Source organism: Saimiri boliviensis, chromosome 6 (assembly GCF_048565385.1).
Source record: "Saimiri boliviensis isolate mSaiBol1 chromosome 6, mSaiBol1.pri, whole genome shotgun sequence".
Classification (NCBI taxonomy): Eukaryota; Metazoa; Chordata; class Mammalia; order Primates; family Cebidae; genus Saimiri; species Saimiri boliviensis.
The window spans coordinates 22,372,959-22,399,177 of NC_133454.1; the positions used below are offsets into that span (position 1 = coordinate 22,372,959).

General features: G+C 44.2%; 2 protein-coding genes across 6 annotated transcripts in view; one reads left to right on the forward strand and one right to left on the reverse strand.

Moving 5' to 3' along the window:
- The window catches only part of TENM4 (teneurin transmembrane protein 4), a 3,045,593-nt gene that overhangs the window by 2,686,291 nt on the left and 333,083 nt on the right, over positions 1-26,219 (forward strand). The gene's annotated exons all lie outside the window — the stretch shown is intronic.
- LOC101054089 (large ribosomal subunit protein eL32-like) lies at positions 4,167-4,593 on the reverse strand. The gene has a single exon (XM_039462258.2). The coding sequence runs from the start codon at positions 4,591-4,593 to the stop codon at positions 4,195-4,197; it is 399 nt and encodes a 132-aa protein (XP_039318192.1). The 3' UTR covers positions 4,167-4,194.

Sequence of the window (26,219 nt, forward strand, 5' to 3'; positions counted from 1 at the left end):
TTCTTCTTATGCTATCTTTGTCCCAGAAGGACACCCGCCAGATGTCAGTCTGAGCTCTCCTTTATGAAGTGACTCTTTGGATATACAGGGTTCAGGGAGCTGCTTGAGGAGATAGTCTGTGCTTTATAGGAGCTCAAGTGCTGAGCTGTGAGTTCTGTTGTTCATTCAGAGCTGCTGGGCAGGGACGTTTAAGTCTGCTGAAGCAGAACTCATAAAACCAACCCCCCCCCTTTTTTTTTTCCCAGGTGCTCTGTCCCATGGAGTTAGGGCTTTATTTATGAGTTTCTGTTGTGCTGCTGCCTTTTTTCAGGGCTGCCCTGCCCAGCGAGGAGGCAGCCTAGTCACTGTCTGCCTGCAGAGGCTTTGCTGAGCTACTATGGGCTACACCCAGCTGCCGTGTAAACTTCCCTGCAGTCCTGTTTATACGGGTGTATTTAGAACTGCCTCAGCAATGGCAGCCCACCTCTATGATGGCAGACTCTCTCGGTAGTGGTGGCCTGCCTCGGCAATAGCGGGGTGCCTCAGCAATGGCAAACTACCTCCATAGTGGTAGACTGCCTCAGTAATGGCGGCCACCCCTCCCCCACAGAGCTGGGCCATCCCACGTTCAGCTGTGCTTGCTGTGAAACTCAATCCAGAGCATTTCCGTATTGCTGTTTTTTTGTGGAGGTGGGAGCAGCCAAGCCTGATCACCTGGCTCCCTGCCTCAGAGCCTTTTTTTTTTTTTTTTTTTTAAGTTGAATGGTCGACTGTCTCCCAGGTGTTCCAGTCGCCCGTTGAAAAGGCACCGGAATCTGTGTGATTTCTCATGCAGTAACCCACGCATCAGCTGAAACAGCGGTGCTGAGATTCATGGCGCTTTTTTGCCCAGGAATCTTCTGGCCTGGCTCCCTGTTTCAGTCCCCTTTTTTAATCAGATGAATGGACGACCCAATCATCAGCTAAAACAGCACCAGGACCTGTGTATTTTGTATGGAGAACCACCACGCTGGGGCACCGGCAAAACAGTGATGCCAGCAAAAATAGCCACGCCAGCCAAAACAGCTGCGCCAGCCAAACCAGCCATGCTGGCAACCCATGGGGCTCCTCTACCTGGGAATCTCATGGTCTGTGGGCAATAAAAATCCGTCTGGAAATGTGGCATCCACTCACCCTCCATGCTTTCACTGGGAGCTTCAATGCTGAGTTGCTCCTAACTGGCCATCTTGGATCCCTCTCCTGGTTCATTTCTTAAAATTGGCGATTTTTGTCTTTCATCTCCTGTATTGTTCTGTTATATTCCTTAGAATCCTTGGATTGGGTTTCTTCTGAATCCTGATGATCTTTGCTCTTATTCATAATGTGAATTCTATTTCTTTAATTTTGGCCATTTCATCCTGGTTAAGAATTATTGCTGGGAAGCTAGTTCAGTTATTTTGAGATGAGAAGACACTTTGGCTTTTTAAATGTCACAATTTTTGCACAGGTTCTTTCTCATCTGTGTGGGCTGGTGTTCTTTCAGTCTTTACATTTGCTATCCTTCCAATAGTGGTTTTTTTTTTCTTTTATCTTCTTTGATGCTCTTGGGGGTTTGATTTTGGTATAGGGTGGATTCAGTCAACTAGCCTTCTTTCTGGATGATTTTAGGGAGCCAAGGCTCAGCTTGGCAGTTTTGGGATGGGTACTGTAACTCAGGGCCCCTGCCTTTGTTCTCGAGGTTATGAACCTGCTGCATTGGAGGGGCTGAGGTGTTCCCAGTGCACCAGCCACAGCACTCCAATGGGTGGTGCTGGCCAAAGCACTTCATTGGGGCAGTGGCAGCAGGATCCATCCATGTTCACTTGCACATGTCAGCAGCTGCAACAGCATGGCAGAGTACACATGTGTTGGCTGGGGCAGAGTACTAGCAGAATTGAGACTGCAACATTCCTGCGTGCACTTGCACTGGCAGGAGCGGGATGCTGGCAGGCACAAAGCTGCCAGCCTCTGTGCACAAGTTTATGGAAGGGGTGGCAGTGCAGGGGAGGTACAGGGCCACTAGTGTTCATATGTGTTTTTATGTCGGCAATGGCAGCACAACCAGATACCCATGTATCAGTGGGGGTATGGAGACAGCAGGGTGTGTTCATGCCATTTAGTGCAGTGAGGTATGCTTGTACATATGTGTTGGTGCAGGCAGGGAAGCCAGGTGTACCCTGGATACACCAGAAACACAGGGGAAGGAACTATGGATGAATGCACGCCAGGAAAACAGTGAAGGGAGGCTGTGGTGGTTGAGGGAAGAGTGCAGGTGAGTTAGTGCACTTTGACTAGGTTGTTCTGCTGGAGTTCTCCAATGGTCAGGCATGGTCTGCTGACAAATGAGCTATGATGAGAGCCCCCAGGAAGCACCCTGGTTAGGCATCCAAGGATGTGTTGCAAGTAGGCAAGGCCAAATTGGAGTCCCAAAAGAGGCCAGCATACAGGAGGACACTTAGTTTGGACTGGCCCTGTCTTACATGCAAGACCACCCTGCTCTGTCCAGCTTCACCAGTCCCCCTCAAGGCTAAAGTCTCCCAGAGGAGAATAGTGAGCCATGGAGAATGGCCATCTCTGGCCATGCTCTACTGCAAATGTTCCTGATCAAACCCTTTGGGCTCTGCACAGGCTGGAATCCTGCTCCTACCACATCTCTAAGCATCTCTCCTTGCCAGCTCAAGTGTCCATGGGATTTGGGAGGTCTCCTGCTGCCAGGATTCTGGATATTCATGGCAAGAGCATGCTATTCCTTGCCTGTTAACTCACCCCTTCTCCAGGAGTTGCTGAGGGCCAGGCTGGTGCTCAGTAGCCTCATGCAGCGTTCTCAGCTTCCTCCCCCTTCAGCCCAGCATCTGCATCTTCCCTTCATCCACTATCAATGCCTTCCCTCTGAAGATCTGCTTAGAATGTATCAGTCTTCCTTATGTTCCAGCCTCTCAGTGGCAGGCATTTCTGCTGGCTCCATTCTTTTACTTTGAAGTTGTTTGTGTCTTACAATCTAAAGCTTGTTTCTGTAGAAAATATGTAATTGGATCTTGCTTGTTTATCTGCTCTCACAGTATCAGCCTTTTGATTGGGTCCTTTAGGTCATATTCAATGTCTTATTTATATGATTGGATTTACATTAGCCACTCTCCCTTTTTTTTTTTTTTTTTGAGATGGACTCTCACTTTGTTGCCCAGGCTGGAGTGCAGTGGTGCAATCTTGGCTCACTGCAAACTCTACCTCCCAGGTTCAAGTGATTCTCCTGCCTCAGCCTCCCAAGTAGCTGGGCCTACAGGCATGTGCCACCACGCCTGGCTAATTTTTGTACTTTTAGTAGAGACAGGGTTTCACCATGTTGTCCAGGCTGGTCTTGAACTCCTGACCTCAGGTGATCCACCTGCCTTGGCCTCCCAGCGTGCTAGATTACAGGCGTGAGCTACTGCACCTGGCTTTTCCTATTTGTTTTTTATAACTTCCCTGTCTTCTTTATTTCACTGTTTCTACTCTACTACCGTTTTTATGTTAAATAAAGTTTTTATGTAGCATTGTAATACCTTTGATGATTTTTTAAACTGTACTTGGAGGATTCTTTTAGTGGTTGCTCTAGGGAATACAAAATACATTTTAATTTGTCACAATCTATTTCAGATTAATCCCACCAATTTCACTGAAACATGAAAACTATGCTCTAAGATGGCTCTATTCCTTTCTTCTTTCTTTTGCTATTTCTGTCACACATATATATCTATACATGTTAAAAACTTAATTATTCAGTGTTACTGTTTTACTCAATCTTATATTTTTGAAAGATGTTAAGAGAAGAAATGAGAAAATTTATATTGTTAGGTTTATTTTTATTAATGTACGTATTTTCCATTTCTTCCTGTGTATTTGACGGCATCTCAGTATTGTTTCCTTTCAGCTTAAAAGACTTGATTAAGACAAGTAAGACAGGTCTCCTACCAGTAAATTCTCTCAGTCTTTGTTTATCTGAGAATCTCTTTATTTTGCCTTCAATTTTTAAGGATAGTTTTGCTGGATAAAAAATTGTTAATTGACTGTTATTTCTCTAACAGCTCTGATATGCCCTCCATTGTTTAATATGAGAAGTCAGCTGTTAATCCTATTGATCCTTTCCTTTTTTTTTTTTTTTTTTTTTTTTTGAAAGAAGATGCCAGTTTTATTTAAACACAAAACATGCATACAAGCTGTCTACTCATTTTCTTCACTGCACAGCCTGGCATTGGTGACTCTGATGGCCAGCTGGGCAGGTCTTTCCATGATGGCTTTGAGGTTCTTGGAAGAAACATTGTGAGCAGTCTCAGCACAGTAAGATTTGTTGCACATCAGCAGCACTTCCAGCTCCTTGACGTTGTGGACCAGAAATTTCTGGAAACCACTGGGCAGCATGTGCTTTGTTTTCTTGTTCCCATAACCAGTGTTAGGCATCAAGATCTGGCCCTTGAACCTTCTACGAACCCTGTTGTCAATACCTTTGGGTTTCTGCCAGTTATGCTTAATTTTGACATACCAGTCTGACTGATGCTGGATGAACTTCTTGGTTCTCTTTTTGATGATCTTGGGTTTCACCTGGGGTCTAAGGGCGGCCATGATGCCTAGGAGGAGATGGCTGCCACCTCCGTAGGCAATGTGGAGGAAGAGAGAAGGGACCATATTGATGTTTTCCTATACATAATGAGCCATTTTTATCTTATTATTTTCAAGATTTTCTCTCTGTGTTTGGCTTTCAACAGTTTGACTACGATGTATCTCTGTATGGATCTCTTTTCATTTATTTACTAGAGGTGCATTTTGCTTCTTGGATGTATAGATTAATGTTTTCCGTCAAATGCAGGGAAGTTTTAGTCATTATTTCTTCAAATATTTCCTCTGCACCTCTCTCTTCTCTTTCTCTGTTTTCTCTCTTTCTCCTCTCCTGGAGCCTTTTTTTATATGTTTGCTGTTGTGCTTAATGTTGTCCCACTCTCAGTCAGTTTCTGTTGACTACTTTCCTTGCTAAGTATAGGTCACACTTTCCTGTTTCTTTGTATACATATCTTGAAATTTTGATTTTATTGTTAAAAACTGGACACTTCAGTTACTGTATCATAGCAACTCTAGATTTTAATTTTTCTCTATGAAGATTGTTGTTACTGCTCTCTTTTTCTTTATTGTTTATTTTTGTTTAGAACATGTCTGGACTAAATCTGTTAAATGTTTCTCTCCTACAGTGTAACCACTGGTGTCCCTAATCATTTTTTTTTTCTTGTCACATGTCAGCTTCTGACTATATAGCTTATTGGTCAACCAGTGATTGGACAGAGACTGTGCTTAAAACACCTGCAGGCATTTGAGCCAGGTGTCTGCCAATGGAGATGTGAGATGAAGGGAAGTATATTCAAAGTTTAGGTCACTTTCAAATCTGTCTGGCTTTTGATTGCCACTGGGTCCTTTTACGTCTCCTGTATGTATGCATGTATTCATTTACGCATCCTCAGGGTTAGCCCGAAGTATGAGAATAGTCTGGAACCTCTCTGGTCTCCACTATTCATTCACATGTCAACCAAAACATGCTTGTCCAACTATGACCGTATGCTACTAGAACCATTGGCTCTCCCCACTTACCTGCTGCCAGGAGTCGTTACTTTTACTGACAATGCCTCTGGCCATGGCCATCCGCTGCTGTTTCCATTGATCTCATAAGCCAAGTTGCCAATCCTCATAGCAACCTCACACTGGCAGTAGCAACCTCACCCTGGCAGAACTTCTGTGCTGACCAAGGTGTGGTAGACAGGACAAGCCCAAGATGATAACACCACTGATTCCCACTGTTCTCACCTAAAATATAGCAGTTTTTCAAGTATAATCACTTCTGAGATCATTGTATGCCTTCGGTCAATTTCCAGAACATTAAATAGTTATTTTTATCAGTTTTGTCTAACTTTATAGTTCCTTTTGAGAGGTGATGATTTGCCAACCTCCACATTTGGCCATAGACCAAAATCCCCCCTATAATTTCTAAAGTCTCCTTAAATCTTTTTTGATTCTAACGACTTCTATGTGAAACTGACAGAGCAATGTTGTTAATGCCATTTCAAAGATAAAATGAAGCTCAGAGAGGTTAAATGACTTGCCTAGTGTCTTCCAGCTTGAAACTGACTGAGCTAGATTTCCAGTCTGGTTTTCCATCTTTTTTTTTTTTTTTTGAGATGGAGTTTCGCTCTTGTTACCCAGGCTGGAGTGCAATGGCGCGATCTCGGCTCACGACAACCTCCGCCTCCTGGGTTCAGGCAATTCTCCTGCCTCAGCCTCCTGAGTAGCTGGGATTACAGGCACGCGCCACCATGCCCAGCTAATTTTTTGTATTTTTAGTAGAGACGGAGTTTCACCATGTTGACCTGGATGGTCTCGATCTCTTGACCTCGTGATCCACCCGCCTCGGCCTCCCAAAGTGCTGGGATTACAGGCTTGAGCCACCGCGCCCGGCTGGTTTTCCATCTTTCAGTGCTTTTGTACTGTACCATGAAGGCTGGGTGTGCTTCCATTGAGCACTGAGCAAAGAAGCTATCTTAATCAGCTTGGGTTGCTATAACAAAATATCATGGACTAGTGGCTTGAACAACAGACATTTATGTCTCACATTTCTCGAAGCTGGCAAGTCCAAGATCAAGGTGCCAGTAGATTTGGTTTTTGGTGAGGGCATAGGTCCTGGCTGATAGACAGCTGCCTTTTCACTATGTGTTCACATGGCCTTTCCTCAGTGTGTACATCAAGGAAAGACAGAGGAGAAAGAGAAGACCTCTCTCTTTTCCTTCTCTTAATAGGCACTGATCCCATGATGAGGGTCCCATCCTCATGACCTTATCTAAACCTGATTACCTCCTAAAAAGACTCCACCTTCCAATGCCATCACAGTATAGGTAGGGGTTCAACATATGAATTCTAAAGGGACGCATATATTTGTTGGTTTTTTTGTTTTGTTTTGTTTGTTTGTTTGTTTTTTTGAGACGGAGTTTCACTCTTGTTACCCAGGCTGGAGTGCAATGGCGCGATCTTGGCTCACTGCAACCTCCACCTCCTGGGCTCAGGCAATTCTCCTGCCTCAGCCTCCTGAGTAGCTGGGATTACAGGCATGCGCCACCACGCCCAGCTAGTTTTTTGTATTTTTAGTAGAGACGGGTTTTCACCATGTTGATCTCTCGACCTCGTGATCCACCCGCCTCGGCCTCCCAAAGTGCTGGGATTACAGGCTTGAGCCACCACGCCCAGCAGGGACGCATATATTTAAGCCATAACAGAAGCCAGCCCAGAACTTATCTTTCTCTTGCTGACCTGAGGCATGTACAGGTTCACTGGGTCTTCATACTCATCAAAGCCAAACTTCAGGGAGAAAGAAACAATGGATAAATTCCAGCTGTGGATGCTGAAGCTCAGGGCCTTTCTTCTTCTCAACATTAGGGTGAAAGGTGGTAGTGGGACGTCCTTTCTCCGGCAGCCATCCTACTGAGAGGCACTGTGCTTTGTATGTGGGTAGCTCCTGAATTATAAATATGGCAGAGTTTAACCAGTCTTAAAGTTGTAACAGTCATTTTATTTTTTCCAACTTTCTTTGTTAAAGGGTCTAGCAAAGAAAAGTAACATTTGCTTTAAGATTCAGAGTCATAACCCCTCAAATCAGAGTATTATCTTCTGTTCCAAAACAAGGACATATGCAAACTTTGGGGACTGGTGGGATTTGCCTGAGTCTCCAGAGAATAGTGTGAGCTCTTGGCAGAGGTCACGTTCTCATGGGGAGAACATGCTGGACTGCTCTGAATTTTAAGGCCACTTTTCTAATAATGGCATGTGTCACACTGCGCAGTTACCATGTACCAAACACTGTTAGGAGCTTTATACACAGATCATGAATGTTCCTGGTCCTCAGCAGCTGTGGTCACATTGATAGAAATAATTCAAATTTCCTTTATTTCTATACCCACCCCACCCTCCCCCCCCCACCAACAATTTGCACAGGACCTACAACTTAAGAACTCTGCTTTGGTACCTTCACATCACACCCCTTGCTAATATTCTCTCTGACTACAGGCCACTGGGAAGGCGACACCATGCCTCTCCCCTTGCAGGTGGAGCCCTCTCTCTACAAGACCACCATTTTTCTGCCCTAGAGTTATTCCCAAAGTCATCCCAAAGCTGCAAACCTTTAATCAGTGCACTGTCTACACTGTACCATAAACATGCTCTTTCCTAGAGAAAGGGAGAGGAGGAGCCTCGCCTTGACTCTATGCTACCCTTGGTTCCTATGCCCCAAAGCAGCGTTGCTTGGGTCCACTATTTAATTAGCCTCTTCAGCTTCCCAATAAGGCTCAGAGTTCCCCCTGGGCCCAGGCAGGAGAGCAGACCTTCCTATCTCTTCCAGATATCCTTTGCTGTGTGACAAACTATCCCCAAACTCAAAGGCTGAAAATAGCAGCCATGTATTACTTTTCATAATTCTGTGGATTGACTGGGCAGCTCTGTAAGTTCTGCACAGGGTCTCTTATGAGGCCGTAGTCACATGGTGGCTGGAGCTCATGGCTGGGGCTAAAATAGCCAAGATGGCTTTATTCATGTGTTTCGTGCCTTCACAGGGTCAGTTGGAAGGCTGGCGCCTTTGTCTGTCCATGTAGTCTTTCCAATTAGCTGGTTTAGACTTCTTTTCATGGTAGTTGGAGCTCAAGAGTGTTCTAATAGGGCGGTAGCATAGGTTACTTGTTCTCTTGGGGTGTAGGCCCAGAGCTAGCATCTACTGCATTCAATTAGTTCAAGTAGTCACAAGGCCAGCCAGGATTCACAAGGAGAGAAAATAAGCCCTATCTCATGATGAGTTTAGTGCCAAAGAACTTGCAGCCATCTTTAAAATCCACTACGATTCCCCCTAGTTTTTAAGGCTGTTCCCAAGCAAACAGTACTTGCTGTGACATTATTCTCTTCATGTAAATCAGCTGAGCAGAGGAGTAGCTAAGGAGCTGATGACCTTACATAAGCAATCTCAGTTTAGGCTCAGTGGGAACCACTCCACTGATGTCTTGTGAGTCTTCCTGCAATTCAGCAAGGTCGGGTTTTCTTATCCCCCATTGTGCACGTGAAGAAACTAACATTCAGAGAGCTTAAGTGATTGACCCAAGGTTACACTAGTAAAATGGCCAATCCAGGAATTCAAACTGAGGTCAGCTTAACTCCAAAGCCGAAAGCCCTTCTTGCCACCTTCCCTCTGCATCTCATCTCTGAATCTTAGTTGCCTCCAGTGTAATATGTTAAATTAAGAAAAAAAAAAAAATTATTTTCCAGGCCCATTCTAACTTTAAAATTTTATAATTCTTTTCCACCCACCACTTCCTCAAGAAGCACGTCTTCTCCTGCCGCATTTGCTACTTTTCTGTATTTCTGTTGACAAGACTTTGACCCATAGGATTTGTTTGTAAGGATCTTATACTATTTTTTAGAAATCCAAATGGCTCTTGTGAAAAGGTCCTTCAAATTCCTAGCAGAAGATAATTGACTTCTAAACCCTCCTCAGTTCCATAAATCCCCTTTTGAGTACTCAGTGCTTTTCCTGCCAGCTGGGAGATGTCAAGGACAGGATTTCAGGATGTCACTCCTCTGCTTAAAAGCTTTCCATGGCTCCCCGAATGCCCTCAGGACAAAATCTAAACTCCTGACATGGCATGCAAGACCTGCCTCTCCCATCTTATCTCCTACTATCACACTGAGATGCTTTGTTTTCAGTCAGTACCGTGTGTCTCTGTGATTTTGATTATCTTGTTGCAGTTGTCCAAAGGGCCTTTCTCTACCCCTTCCACTCCTGGTTAACTCTTATTCGTTCTAGGAAACACCGTGCATATATCACAGAGGAGGCTAGACTTCCAAGTCCATCTCCCATCTCCCATAGCACCCTTGACATAACTTTGTCACCTTACTCACTATTTAATGCTGAAACTCTTTATCTCTTAGTTCATATCTCCCAAAAGATACGAACTCCCTGAAGACCAGAATTGTGTTGTAGTCTTCTTTGTAATACCAGCTTCCTGCACCAGCACAGTGAATTGCACAGAGGAGACATCTGGGCAATGGCTGAAACAAACACAGATCAGAAAAAGCTGTCAACTCCACTAGGACAAGCCTCCATTTGCCTTATTCACCACAAAATCCCCAGTGCCTAACACAAAACAGAGATTGATACTTGTCAGGTCTCCATGTGCAAGCCTGGACCCAGCAAGTCTGAAGTCCTGCCTGCCTTGGCTGATCATCCCCACCCCCAAACCTCTCACCCCACCCTGCCATCTTAACTGTTCCTAGGATAATGTGAATACTTCTCACCCCACCCTGCCATCTTCACTGTTCTTAGGATAATGTGAATACTTCTCACCCCACCCTGCCATCTTAACTGTTCTTATGATAATGTAATACTCCTCTCTCACCCTACCATCATAACTACTCTTTTGCCTTACCTCACTGCCATTGTAACTGAATTAGGGTAATGTATACTCTTTGCCCCTACCCCCCACCACTGTAACTGATCTTACTCTGTAATACCCCTGTTCCCCCCAAAAATTGCCCCAACCTATAAAACCAATTCCCACCCTTACCCCCTTCACCTATCCTTTCTCAGATTCGGCCTGCTTGCACCCAGGTGTGAAATAAAATGGCCTTGTCACCCACACAAAGCCTGTTTGGAAGATCTCTTTATGAAATGTGTTTAATATTCGGTACTATTGGAAGTGAATAACAACACTCTTGCTAAGAAGTATATCTTCACTTATTGCCTTATGTCTGTATCTTCCCTAGTCTTCAAACAACCTTTCCAGTTCTCCATTTCCCACCCTTCCACTCTGGCCATGACAGAATTGCTGCAGGAGCGGCCACGGGAAACATCTCTTGAACACTGAATATTGGAGGAAGGAGTTTATTCGGCTGGGAGCCAGGTGGCATATTTGCCTAATATCCAAGCTCCCCTAACAAAGGAAGAGGGGCTTCTTTATATAGGCTTATGCTTTAGATCTTACACATGGAAGAATCTTAGGTTTATAGCTTAACATATGAAAAGGGTCTCAGTTTACAGTCTTATGAATTACATATGAAAAGGGTTTCAGTTTACAGTCTTAGGAATTACATATGAAAAGGGCTTCCATTTATAGTCTTAGGAATGAAAAGGGGAAGTTTACAGTCTTAGGAAAAGGGAAGTTGATCTGAGATGCCTGGGTCTCCCTCTTCAGAATAACTGGAATTGGACTAGCCATCCTACTATACACGATTGTAAAAATCAACACAATATATGAAATCACTATGTTCTAATTTTAGATAAAAGGCAGCATAAAGCTATGGCTTCCAAGAGGTAGAAAACTGCACAAGTTACATGGTTGTTCCAGCTTTCAGCTTAGAGCAACTTCATAAAACTCCAAGAAAGCAGAGTTCAAATGGAACACAGCCATCCTACTAGGTTAGGGCCACTGACAAGTTTGGAATTTGTGGGATAAAGTACTAGAGAGAAAAGGCTCCAGAAATCTGCAACGAGGTATTCATGAGCCTTTGATTAATACCAGGCTTCACATAGGCAAGGAAAAACTTTATGTGGCTGGTCAGAGAACATCTACTGGAGAAAGAACAACTGCCAGGAAATAAAACAACTACCAAGCACCTGCATGCTGAGAGAATGTTTCAGTTCCAACTATCCAGAAAGGAAGGACCTTACTGAACATGCTAGACTTCCAGTATAGACTGCAGAAAGGCTATGCTTTAGGATTAGGGTTAATCTAGTTATAGAGTCAAGACTACTTTAGGCCTTATCTAATGGGGATTAAAATCAGCCTTGAAATTATCATGCTAATCTACAAGTAAATTAACTGCCTACCTAAGCAAAAACTCAACTCTTTTTTAAGGAAGACAACAAAATCCAGACCCCCAAACATCTTAATATCCGTAATGTGCAGTGTAAAATCAGAAATTATCATGGGTACAAGGAAGAAGGATAGGAAACCCATAACCAAGAGAAAAATTACTCAGTAGCAACATAGATCATAGAAATGATAAAATTAGCAAATAACTTTGAAAATGGCTACTATAAATATGTGCAAAGAGTTAGAGAAAAATATGAATATAATGAGTGAGCAAATAGAACACCTTGATAGAGAAATGGACCCAAATTGAAATTCTTGAATTGAAAAATGTAATATCTGAAATAAAAATTCACTGATGAGTTTAACAGCAGATTGTACACTGTGGAATAAAAAGATTCATGAACTTGAATACAGGGAAATTAAAACTGTCCAAACTGAAGCAGAAAGAGAGAAGAATAAAGGCCGAGAAAAATGAACAGAACTTCAGTGACCTGTGGAACAATGTCAAGTGGTCTAACGTAGAGTCTCATGAGCAGAAGAGAGAGAAGAAAACAGTAAAAATAATAGCTGAAATGTTTTCAAATTTGAATTAAACTAAGCCCACAGATGCAGGAAACTCAACAAATCCCAAGAATAAACACAAAACCACAATAAAATGCTGAAAATCAATTATAAAGAGAAAATCTTAAAAGCAACCAGAAAAAAGACATAAATTCCCCCTTTTCATAAATGAATTTCTCTTGCTGTAATGCTCCCTCTTCCTCCAGGCTCCCTTAGCATCTTATCTTCAACTCCCCTTTGTCTCTGTCTTGATCACAGCTTTGGGTCTATGCCTCATGTGCCTTAAAAGATTTTGAACTTTTTCATGTCTGGGAATTCATCTTGCATTGAGGCTATCACAGCATATTACATCTTGCCAACAGTAGTTGTTCAGTAATCAATTAAATGAGTGAATTAAGTTTGTGAATGAATAAAGATAATTACAAGTTGGTTATGAAATCCTAGATTTTTTTTTTTTTAATAGAGATGGGGTGTCACCATGTTGGCCAGGCTGGTCTCGAACTCCTGACCTCAGGTGATCCACCCATCTTGGCCTCCCAAAGTGCTGGGATGACAGGCATGAGCCACCACGCCCGGCCAAAATCCTGGATTTTTAAGCAAACAATGCGAAGAAGCAGTAGAACCCAAGTCATCCCACAAGAGAGTTAGGCATCTCTTTTCAGAATAATTATATTTAAAACCACAATTTATTGAGTGCCCACTGAATGCCTGGTACTGTGGTAAGCCATTTATACACATTCAATTAAAGTCTTATAATGAGAAAAGCAAAGGGCAAACAGCTAAGTACATTGCCTCTGGCCACACAGGTAGTAAGTGAGATTGTAGGTTATCCCCACAAGATTGATTTCAAAAGCTGGGCAAAACACCCTCTCTACTTCCTACTCAAGACCCATTTCTTAACCATATATTTCCATACCTCTGTGCTTTCTTTTGTTCATGTTATTTCTTCTTCCTTTCTCTCGCCCACCTGGTGAAGTCCAGCTCTTGTTCAAGATCCGCATCAAAACTCTCTTCAGCAGGAAAAATGAGTTCACGTAGCACCACAAATCCAGAAGGCAGGTCTCAGTGCCCATGCTCTTTTAAGCCGTGGAATCCTTAAAGCAACACACAGTCAACTCAGAGAAAGAGTTCTGGGACAAGTGAGATCGGTACAAGAAAGCAAGCACTAGGGGGTTGTGGGCCCTGAATCAGCTAGATTGGTCAGTCAGGACTTCCCGGAAGAGGTTGTGACTGAGATGAGTCTTAAGGATATCAGAAACGGACAAAGTACAAAACACAGGTGCAACGGAAGTCCATATGCCTACATTAGAGCGCACAGTGAGGGGAGCAGGGTCGGTGGGATGGTGGGAAGGAGTCCTCTTACAAGCTGCACATTCTCCTTTGCCTCTCCTCTCCAGCAGGTGCCCTCAGGCCTGAACTCCTTTTCCTAGCAGAAGTCTGCCTCTGCAGTAACTCTCACTCCTCCTTAGTGCCTGTTACAGGGAATTAAATTCCTTTTAAATAGATCTACCTTCAGAATGCGAGGTTAATGAGTCACTGTTTTTCAAATTTAGGGAAAATCCATAGTTGTCGCAGCTTTATAGCTTGGTATTATTGGATAATCAAACCCAACTATTTTCTCAAAATAGAACGGGGTTTCCTGCACCTCTTCCTGTTCCCACCCCAGCTGCCTCCACAGCGGCAGAGAGTGGGGAAGCCAGTGTTTTGCCTGGGTCTGGGCCCACATTGCTCTTTTTATCCTAGACTATGTAATTGGCCCTGGCAGACAGAGGTTACTTTCCTACTGTGAATTCCCTACCAAAGTAGCATGGGTCCTTGGGGAAAACCAGGGGAGAAATTGCTTCCAGGTGGCACCTGGTCTCCCTGCATGGCTGTGAGAAAGGCCACATGAGGGAGTGTGATGAGCAAGGGCTTTGGAAACCTCCTACAGACCCGGGTTTGAGCTGAGCCACTTACTAGCCAAGTGCCCTAGGGCTGGTGGTCAAAGTGAAGTCTTCAGTTTACTCACCTGTGAAATAGGGAGAATACCACCCTATACTAACTGTGGTAAGAGATGTAACAGTTGTGGTATGATACTTACATGCACAAGCATTCCTAAGTGCTCTTGCCTCTTGGTTGCTCGGTACAATCTTGCTACCCTTTGCCTTTCTTTCTCGGAGAAAGCTCTCTTTCTGAGGCCTTCGGGTAACCTACCTCTCAGGTGTTTCCTTTCTATCAACAAGAAGCAATAATGAATCCTTTTTTTTTAACCCCAAAGGGGATGTGAAGTTCAAATAAGGGACGAGATAGGGACATTTAAAAACTCTTATTTTAAATATTCTACCAGTGTTTCCCAACAGAGCTCCACTGGCATTTTGGGCAGGACAGTCTTAGCATTCCCAGCTTCAGTGTATTCAGTGCCGGTAGCAGCCTTCTTAGTCATTGTGGCTACCAAAAACAACCGGCACACAGCGCCACATACACAAATACACACACACACGCACACGCACACGCACATACCCATGCCCCATCTGAGAAATCACTGCTAGGTAACAGTCCGATCTCACCTATGCAGCATTAATTATCTCTCTGGGTCCCATGTCCTAACAGCATTGATACAAAACAAGTATTCAATTCAGAACATTATTGCTTATGTGTATTTCTTTTTAATATACTTTTTCTAATTATGCGAGTTAATACATGGTAGTTGAAAAAGTCAAACAATAGAGAAGCATGACGAGTAAAACAAACAGAAAATCCCCAGCATTCACATTTTAAATATTTATACTATTTTTATTATAAAACTAATAAAATCACATGGTTAAAAATTCAAGCACTGCTAAGGGGTGTAAAATGAAAAGTAAAGGTCTTCAGCATCCACACCCATCGTGTTGTTCACAGTGTTATATGTATCTTTCTAGGAATTTCTATACAGACTCGTGTCTGTGTGTTTGTGTGCTCTTTTCAAATACACATGGAGTCTTTATTTGCTGTTCGGCACATTGTTTTTTTCCGCTGAACAGTGTGTCTTGTGGATTACTACCTCCCAGTGCATTTAGATCTTCCTCGTTCTTTTTAATAGCTTCAGAATAGTCCATGGCATAGAGGGCCCCGGCGTTTTCTGTGTCTTCCCTGTTACAAACAGCACTGCTATGGAGACTGTCCTCCGTGCCAGCTGCACGGCCCTCTGGTCCCGCTGTTCTCAGTGGGATTTTGAGGACATGTATCCACTGCAGGAGGAAGGCCACACTCAGGTGACCCCAAGCTGAGCAGGAGAGACTGGAGACTCATGCCCGGAAGTCAGACCACCTGGGTTCCAAAGGCAGCTTAGCTGCTCTGTCTCTGAGTAGCCTTGAGCTGTCTTCTTTGTTCCATGGCTTTCTCAGCTATAAAATTACTGGTTAGGACAAAATGACTCCTATTCCTCTAATATACCTGTAAATCTAAAACTGAAAATCAGTTCTAAAGTGACCCCAGGACCCAATCAAGGAGGCCAAAAGAACCAAATCATCTTTTTTTTTTTTTTTTTGACAGGTGACAGGTCTCACTCCTGTCACCCAGGCTAGACTGTGATGCAGTCATGGCTCACTACAGCCTCGACTTCCCCAGGCTCAGTTGATTCTCCCACCTTAGCCTCCCTAGTAGCTGGGACTACAGGTTTGTGCCACCACACCCATTATGTATTAATTTCCAATTTCTTTCTTTTTTTTTTTTTTTTTAAAGATGGGATTTTACCATGTTGCCCAGGCTGGTCTCAAACTCCTGACCTCAGGTGATCTGCCCACCTCAGCCTCCCAAAGTGCTGGAATTACGGGCGTGAGCCACTGTGCCCGGCCTGCATTAGTTTCCAATTTCTACTTAACAAATTACCCCAAAATGTAGCTGTTTAGCACAACAACATTTGTTATTTTATGCAGTTGCTGAGAGTCAGGAATCCACAGGCAGCCACAGGCAGTGATCTGACTTTTTGTTTTAGCCGGGGTTGCAGCCATCTGAAGACTTGGCCAGGGATGGACTATTGATCACGAAGGTAGCTCACTCACACAGTTGACAAACTGATACTGGCTGTTGGCAGGAAGCCTAAGTTTGTTACACATGGCCCCCTCTGTCGCTATTTGAGTATCCTCACAACATGGCAGCTGGTTTCTTCCACAGCAGGTTATCTGAGCAGACCTAAGGAGTAAACCACAGTATCTTCTATGAGCAAGCCTTGGAGTTCAAACTCTCGATTTCTACAGTAACCTGTTGGTATCACAGTTCCGCTCTACTGAGCTGAATTATACAAGGGCTCAAATATCAGAAAGTGAAGCTCATCAGCAGCCACCTCTGACCTACCTACTCCTCACATGAGAGTCCCTTGTGTTGTCAAGAGGTAATAGCACCAGCCTAGACAGAACTGGCCCTGAGTCCTGGCCCCGCGGGGGTGAGTGGCCTGGGGGAAACAACGTAAGCTGTCTTACCGTCAGTTTCTTCATCTATCAAATAGAAAGAATAGTAGTACCTACTTCTCTGAGTTGTAATGAAGATTAGATGAGATCAAATAAATAAGGTCCTGCACAGTGCCTACAAGATAGAAAGTGGCTATAATAGTAAGTACTATTTTTGTGATTTAAGTATAGCACCTTCGCATTTATCATCTTTCAGATTTACATTTTATTTGCCCTACCTTAAAAATGTTAAGGAATAAGATATGTGCCTTACTGAGTATAAAGCACACTCACATGTACAATGATATTTTGCAGTGTATCCTTGCCTGCAGCCATAGCCCAGATCAAGATATAAACCATTTTTAGCAAAGCTGTAAGATTCCCTCATGTACTTGCCTACCCTGAGCCAACTACTATTCTGACTTCTCTAAGTATTGCTAAGTTTTTGAATTGCTCTTGAATTTTATAAACACAGAATCATGCAGTGTGGACTCTTGCATCTGGCTTCTTTCACTGAACATGAATGAATCTGTGAAAAAGTCTGTGAGATGCATCCACGCCGTTGCATTTATCAGTAGTTTTTTTTTTTTCTTAATTGCGGTGGAGCTTCCCATTGTTTGAATATACTGCAATTTATATATCAGTTCACCTGCTGATGGGCATTTAGATTGTTTCCAGACTATTATGAATAAAGCTGCTATGAACATCACTATTGTTATATCATCAGCACCACCGAGCAGACTAAGAATGTGAAAGTACCCAGCTGGAAAACTATATGATTGATAGAGAAATCATATGATGGAGAGGAAGCAATAAAATAGTTGCTGCTGCTATTATTATTATTATACCTAAAATTTATTAAGCCTTTTCTGTGGGCCAGATGTTAGAAAATGTATTTGTGTGTTCTTTTTCCTATTTAATTCTCACAGAATCTGTATAAGGGAACATAATTCTCTTCATTTGACAGTTGAGGGAACTGGACACAGAGAGGTTAAGTGATTTACTTACGATCAAAATGACAATCACCAGCCAGGCGGGGTGGCTCACACCTGTAATCCCAGCACTTTGGGAGGCCAAGGCAGATGGATCACCTGAGGTCAGGAGTTCGAGACCAGCCTGGCCATCATGGCAAAACCCCGTCTCTCGTAAAAAGGCAAAAATTAGCCAGGCATCATGGCAGGTGCCTATATTCCCAGATACTCAGGAAGCTGAAGCAGGAGAATCACTTGAACTTATGAGGCAGAGGGAGGTGGAGGTTGCAGTGAGCTGAGATGACACCACTGCACTCTAGCTGGGCGACAGATTGAGACTCTATTTCAGAAAACAAACAACAGCAGAAACCAAACTGACAATCACCCAAAGAGCCAAAATAAAATTTGTCCATTTGGCCCCTCCACTATACCAGGGGTAAACCTGAGTGAAAGTCACCAGATCCACTTACAGTGTGACAGGTTCCCATGTAATCTCCCCAAGCTACAGTTCCCTCATCTGAAAGCAGGGATGACTGTACTGAAAACCGTAGAGGAGGAAAAGATTTTATCAGAGTAAGACATAAAATCACTTAGCTCAGTGTCTGGAATACAGTAAGTGTTTGATTAATATTAGGTTTCTTCCTTCTGCAAAATTAAAAATCCTTAATTTCAGAGGTGTTTCTTTGAATTATAGAACTTTCATAAATCTTGCTTCACTCCTTCAGCCAACACCTAAGTTAGAATTTCCTTGGAAACTGCAAATTTGTATCACATTTCATCTGCCACAGCATCCCTGCTTGTCCATTCCAGGAGTAAGAAGAGCCCAATAGAAAAAAAGGCAATTGTTCCTAGTATATCCAAGATGAAAATCAATGTTCTGAAGACATTGCGCTCCCTCTCCTGATACCTTTGCGGGATGGATACGAGGAATTTGAAAGGAAGAAAAGGCTCCGTTAGATGCAGAGGGTCTCCTGAATGCACACACAAGGGCACAGGGGTGGCACCTGTATTTTGTATCTGTGCCCTTTGCTGCCTGTAGACCCAGAGGGAGCCTGGGCAAAGCTGATGGCAGGAGGTAGCTCAGGGACTTTGCTGACCTTCACTGAACCCGGAATCCATAAAGAAAATGACAGAAACAGGCATGTTAAGCATTTCTGCATGGCAATTAAAAAAAAAAAAAAACAAAAAAACCCCAAGCAATGTCAAAGGAAATGAGGAGAATATTTGCATTTTATAAGATATATTAACTTCTTTAACCTACAGAAAGGCCTATCAATCAATAAATAGATAAACTAAACAACACAAAACAAAAATATACACAGAAATGTATGGCAATTCTTGGATGAGTAAATATTATAAATATCTCATAAACATAGAAAAATGCTCAAACTCAGTTAAAGTAATGAATATCAAAAGGGCTTTAAACTATTTTACATCTGTCAGGTCAGTGAAGATTTAAAAGGTTAAGACTACCCAGGGTTGCTCAGGTTGTGGAGAAACACACATTATTAGTGAGAGTGTAAAATCTGTACATTCTCTTTTGGAAAGTAATTTGGCATTGTCTTTTAAATTTTTTAAATATTTTTTTTTTTTGGTCCAGCAATTTATCTTTCAGCTTGCAACGATACTCATTCCAGTGTGACCAAATAAAAAAATATATATCTGTATGGCATGTGTATGTCAAATACCACATAGGGCATGGCACGGAGTAGGTACCATAGGAGTGATGGTTTTTATGAATAAGCGTTGTAAAGCCAGCACGGTCCTAAGCACTTTACGTGTATTAACTCATTTGATTCTCACAAACAGCCTTGTGAGGCAGATGCCATTTTTATCTGCATTTTACAGATGAGGAAACTGAAGTACAGAGAAGTTAAGTAACTTGAATAAGATCACACATTAAGTGGTAGAGCCAGGATCCCACGCTTGCTACTCGAGTGCTGCGCTCTCCAGCAGAACTTAACTGCCGGAATGGAAATGGTCTCTAACTCGTACTGTCCAATGTGGTAGCCACTGACCACGTGGAATCACTGGGCACTTGAAATGTGGCTGTTGTGCCTGAGGAGCTGAGACTTGTTCTTATATGTTAAATATTTAAATAATTAAATAATAGTAAATATTAAAATTTAAAGATAAAATGGCTACCATATTGGACAGCACAGCTCTAGAATCTATTCTCTTTTTTTGTGTGTGTGATGGAATCTCGCTCTTGTCTCTGTTGCCCAGGCTGGAGTGCAGTGGCACAATCTCAGCTCACTGCAACCTCCACCTCCTCAGTTCAAGTGATTCTCCTGCCTCAGCCTCCTGAGTAGCTGAGACTACAGGTGCACGCCACCACACCCGGCTATTTTTTCGTATTTTTAGTAGAGACGGTTTCACTGTGTTAGCCAGGATGGTCTCGATCTCCTCAACCACATAATCCACCTGCCTTGGCCTCCCAAACTTGGGATTACAGGCATGAGCCATGGGGCCCAACCAGAATCTGTTCTTAATCACTATTCCATATTGGCTATGGTTACTAGTAGTAATGGTAGAAGCACAGCTGCAGAGGTCATGAGAGTATTTTGGTGCATTCGAAGGAAGAACGTTATGGCGGTCAGAGCTCAATGTGACCGAAATAGGTTTCCTCTAGAGTAGTGAGTTCCTTGCCATGTCAGCAGCAACCACATTGTAGATGAGATTCAGGCACTGGATGTCCGAGGAGTAAGAGGGCAGATAACAGTAAGAGGGTGGAAAGTTACTGATTTTCAAGGTTTAGTTCATCAGTGAGACTCTGATCCTAAATGGCAAATGCAATCCGCATCCCTCATCCCACTAACACCTCACGTGGGCAACTGTGTCACCATAATTTTTCCTTTCAAGAGCTCTCAAGGGCATCTACCCCCTCAGAGAAGGCGGAATTAACATTTACTGGCTATTTGCTCTGTGCCAAATACTTTACCAGCCTTCATTTAGAATATTCTAAGCCTTATATGAGTGTAACAAGGCAGATGTTGTAAATCCCCAGTTTGCTTTTGGAGGACTCTAAAGCTCCGAGAGATTAAGTCACCTATTATTACAGATTACAAAGTAAGACGCAGAGCTGGGGGTTGAACTTAAACCTTCCTAAGTCTCTAACTCGCTTCCCTCATTTTTCAGAGAAGAAACTGGAGGCCCAGGGAAAGCCAGAGTCCAGAGGGCCTGGGCCTTTGTCCTGCCTGCCTCCCAATCCCCCTCATTCCTGAAACCCTCTCCACATGACCCTTGACAGAGGGAGGACCATCCATCTCCTCTAGAACATTTCCTTACATCTCCATTTTATAGCTGAGAAATTGAAGTCCTGTTTAGGCTGGTGATTTGCTCAAGGTCACAAAGAAAGTGAGACATGAGGCCACAAGCAAGGACTCCTGTCTCCTTCTCGTGAGCTGCCACCCCATTGAACCCACCCAGCCCCAACCCCACAGGATAGGGCACTACTCAGGAGAGAGGCTTGGCCTCAAAGGCCTCTAAGGGTGGCAAGCCTTGCTGTGTGTCTTCTGAATCCTGTCCACTGTTGGTCGGCGTGCCCTGAAGGCAGTGCGTCCGCACTGCCAGGCTTGGCACATGCCAGGAAAGGCCTCTACCAGCCTTCAGGAAGCCCCTAGTCTCCAGCATGTACCACACTGTGCAAGTCAGTGTTTTTTTTTTTTCATCAGAACCCCCATAGTGACTGTAAATTCCTTGAGGACAGAGCCATGACCCATGCATGTGTGCCTAGAACCCAGGGCAGGACATCATGAGCATCAGAAACGTGTCGTCAAATGGATGGCAAAACAAAAGCACAGACTAGGGCACAGTTTCGCTGGCTTGTGGCAGTAGCAGCAGTTTTCATCACCTGCAAACAGATATTGAAACATCTAAGAGGTTTGTTGTAAAATAAGGCACTGAGAGTGTATTGACACACAGTGGGCCACCCACTTGTCGGTAAGTTTCCTGAGGGCAGCCTCACTGGTCTATCCCCAGTTCCTGACACAGAGCCTGATGCAAGCATGGCTTTCTGTAAATACCTGATGAAAGAACGAGTCAATGCATGAATGACTTAACAAACAACTATGAATAGGCTGTGAGATGTTGAGAACATTGTAAATACTAGGTGCCGAAAACGTGTGAATTATTTTTCCTCCTCCTATGAATGTGGCATATGAACCAAGCATTGAAGAAAAGATACTGGCAAGGGTACTGAAGATCAAAGAAATAGTCAAACAAAGGCCAGAGGCCAGGAAATTGCAGGTGCCTCAGGAAAGGTTCCAGGGAGCGAATTCCTCAGGCCCAGGCCACTGTGCGGTCAGTAACTGTGAGAACAGCCCTGGAGACCCTTGCCGTGAACCGACAAGGACAGTACTCAGGGCTGCTTTAAAACGGATGAGCTCAGAGACTTTGCCAGAGCATCTCAGAGAATAACAAGTTTCCAAAGAGCAGGAGAAGCAAGGGTTTAACGTTAATGGGCACTGCAGGGTCTGGGACGTCTCAGCTGGGCATCAGGAAATAATTTTTGACATCGAGAGCCATCTGTTGAGCTTTGTGTAAGCCCTTCTGAGGGACCTGCATAAGCGCGGGCCTGGCTGGATTGTTGGGCGTTGCAGCTGGGTGGAAAATTGGCAGCAAGAAGAGGAACAACTTTCCAGCGAATGTGAATGCATCCCTGGCCACAGAGCCCATTGAGGGTGTGAGGAGGGCCAGAGCGGTGGGGCCCAGCTTCACCACTTGAGACACTGTGATACCCGGACTCACGGCAGGGGACCCTCTGAGGCTTGCACTCAGAGTGCCAGCCACTTGTCAATCACTTAAGCAGACAGGAAACAGGAGCCCAGGGTGAATCTATGGACTCTGGCTTCATTCCTGAGAAAGAAGACAACTCCTGAAAACCACTGGTTTTCAGAGGACGCCACAGCCGCAAGTGTGCCTGGAGCTGATGTGGGACAAGGCCTCCAAGCATGTCTGTCTGCCTTGTTAGATAAGGAGTGTCACAAGAACAGGGGTGGCTCTGCTCGCTCACCCCTGGGTCCCAGTGCCTGGCACACGGTGCTTGCCAACCAGAAGATGTAGGGATGAATACTGATTAAGGCAAGTGGCATTTCCTTGGAGGGAGACTGAGGACGCCGCCCACTCCCTGCCCCACAAGCAGTCTGCAAAGCAGTTATTATTATCCTATTTATCAGTTGAGGAAGCAGCCTCGGAATCCTGATGCAACCAAACTAATCAGGCTTCTTGCAGGTGTGATTCCTTCATGCCTACCCTGTGTCCTGACCCCGGGACAGACACTGGGCGTACAGGAGAAGTGCATGGTGGTGGAGAAGGAACGAAAGAACTGAGCTGGGGCTTGCTGGCAACTCAGTGAGAGCAGCACAGTTTTACTTAGAGAAGGACGTGGCTCAATAATAAGGGTGGGGGCCGGGTGCGATGGCTCAAGCCTGTAATCCCAGCACTTTGGGAGGCCGAGGCGGGTGGATCACGAGGTCAAGAGATCGAGACCCTCCTGGTCGACATGGTGAAACCCCATCTCTACTAAAAATACAAAAAAACTAGCTGGTCATGGTGGCACGTGCCTGTAATCCCAGCTACTCAGGAGGCTGAGGCAGGAGAATTGCCTGAACCCAGGAGGTGGAGGTTGTGGTGAGCCGAGATCGCGCCATCGCACTCCAGCCTGGGTAACAAGAGCGAAACTCTGTCTCAAAATAATAATAATAATGATAAAAGGGTAGAAGGGAAAGCATTGGGAGTCTTCATTTTTATGAAGACTCTGTCTCCAGCAAGGTGGGAGATCTTAGGATGCCTTATGCAAAACCTCAACTCAAACCACCTTCGATGATTATCGTGAGCCTCAACATTTATCATCTCATTTAGCAAGAAGTTCAGAGACAGGGCAATTCCAGGCCTGTTCATCCAGGCTCAGATTCAGCTTCTTGGCTTCCACTGCTGCAGTCCCAGGCACTGTGTCCAGACGATTCCCTGTCCAGGGAACCCCAGACCTCTCCTCATATCAGATTGGCCAGTGGTTCACATTCCCTCATGAGGAAGGGCACTTTTGTAACCTGCCAGTCAGGATCTGCCGACTGAGACATGAAACCTTAGTGGCTAGCTGAGCAAAGTCAGGATTCTGTTAGGAGGGCAGTGGGTATTGCTATGCAACCCAGAGTGGCTGCTACAAATGGAAAATAATATATATATAGCTCTACTCCCCTCCCCACAGGGCCGTCATGGTGATGCAATGAGATAATGGGTGTAAAAAGATTTTCTGAACCTTGGAGGGTTCTGCACATGGGATGGGTTGTTATTATCCTTATAGAATAATTATATTTCTATTATAGAATAATAGATGACACTTGAATGCAATCATCCATACTACTTGTGGTGAGCTTTCTTGCTCACCATCCCCTCTCCCCCCAGACACCTGTCATAGAGATAGGAGAATCATCAGCATTTAAAAATAGGCCAGATACTTCACAGTAATGAGGTTACAGATGTCGATGCTCTCTGCAAAGCTGTATGCATGGGGGAGAGGTTATTGTGGGATATAACATAGATTTGGAAATCAGACAGTCACAGGTTCCAGTCAAGCTTCTATACCAGGCATCCCCAAACTACGGCCCGTGGGCCACATGCAGCCCCCTGAGGCCCCTTATCCGGCCCCCCGCTGCACTTCAGGAAGGGGCACCTCCTTCACTGGTGGTCAGTGAGAGGAACACAGTTTGTGGCGGCCCTCCAACGGTCTGAGGGACAGTGAACTGGCCTGTGTAAAAAGTTTGGGGATGCCTGTTCTATACCTTTCATGCTGTGTAACTTTAAACATGTTATTTAATTTCTCTAAGCTTCTTTTTCCATCTATAAAAGAGGAATAATCATCCCCGTCCAAAGGTTGCTGTGAGAAGTAGAGGTAAAGTGTATCAATACCATACCTGGCACAGAGCAGGCAGCAAATCAGTGATGGCAAATACTTCGGTAGAGTTCTCATACCTGACTCTTTAACCACCCCCCACTCCGCCCCATACAACCCTGTGAGGTAGGTACTGTTGTCCCTTTTCTACAAATAAAGAAACTGAGGCTCAGAAACGAAAAACTTGCCCAGAGTTGTACAGCTAGTAAATGGCGGAGCTAGGATTCATGAGTTCATGTTCTGACCATCCTACTAAGCCAGCCCTCACTACTGTTGCTTTTGTTGAAAGTAATGGCACAAAACCAATACCACTGCTGCCTTCCTGTAGGACTTGGGCTCATTCTGTCACCTTCCAGGCCTCAGCTTCCTCATGTGTAATTCCACAGCTTGGCCTTGCAGAGCTTTGCTCCTTTTAAGCGTCATCGAAAAGTGATTAGGAGTTCAGAGTGGAGTCATCCACCTGGGGCCACCTCCTGGTTCTCCCCTTATCAGTGGCCGTGTGACCTTGGCCATGTTGATTGACCGCTATTTTCCTTATCTCTGAAATGGGGATAATGAAAGTCCCTACCTCTTAAGATTGCTGTGACAATTAGAAATGGATACATGTCTACACACAGCATGAATGCAATGTCTGGCAAAGAGAAAGTGTTCAATCAATAGGGGCAACAGTTATTATCATTGTTGTTATTAGCAACTCATCTTTCTCTTCTCTGAATAAAGTTCTGAGAGCACAGGACTCAATTATTCAGGCAGAAAGTTTGAGGGCAGTTTCTTTCAGAAAATCATAGACTTACAGAATGTAATCGCTTAACCTTCTTTGAATTTCTCTTTTCTCATCTACTAAATGGGGGTGATAGTAACTCAGAGAGTTAATATGAGGATTAGGTGCAATAGCACAAATCAGTCTTGCTAGTTTTATTATTGGAACTCTAAGGGAGCTTAGAAGGGAACTCTTGTAACCGTGGTAATTTTCAGCTAAATTTCAGATCCAGAGAAGTTTGATGACTCAATTCAGGTAGCGCAGGCAAGTTGGTAACTGATGATGGATCTAGAGCCCAGGTAGGGGCAGACCCGGATTCTACCAGAAGCCTTTGTAGGATTTGAAGACAGCCTCTTTCCCCAGCCATCTGTTTACCACCATCCCTGCCTCTGCTCCAGACATACTCAATTCTTAGTACTTGGAGTTCCCTAGCTGTATTTTGCTCTTTCCTCCCTGTGAGCCCTGGCACAAGCTGTTCTCTCTGCCTGGGACACTCTATCTAACCAGCCCACCGCTATAGACACACACATGTGCACGCACAGCCCACATGCATGCCTACCATGCCCTCTTAACCTGGCCAACTCCTGGTTCACCTTTAGGCTTCTGCTTAAACTTCCCTTCCTCTAGCAAGAGGCCACGGAGCCCCAAGTTTCCATCATTTAAGGCCTTGATCTTTGTGTTTCCTTCTGACAGCATTGCAGGGCTATTGCGTATTCTGGGTTTGCTCAGCCACTAAACTGGGAACTTCTCAAAGGCAGGAGGGGGACCTAATCG

What these genes read in the sequence shown, in the direction of transcription:
- LOC101054089 (XM_039462258.2), bottom strand. Translation starts at nt 4,593, where the DNA reads ATGGCCGCCCTTAGACCCCAGGTGAAACCCAAGATCATCAAAAAGAGA.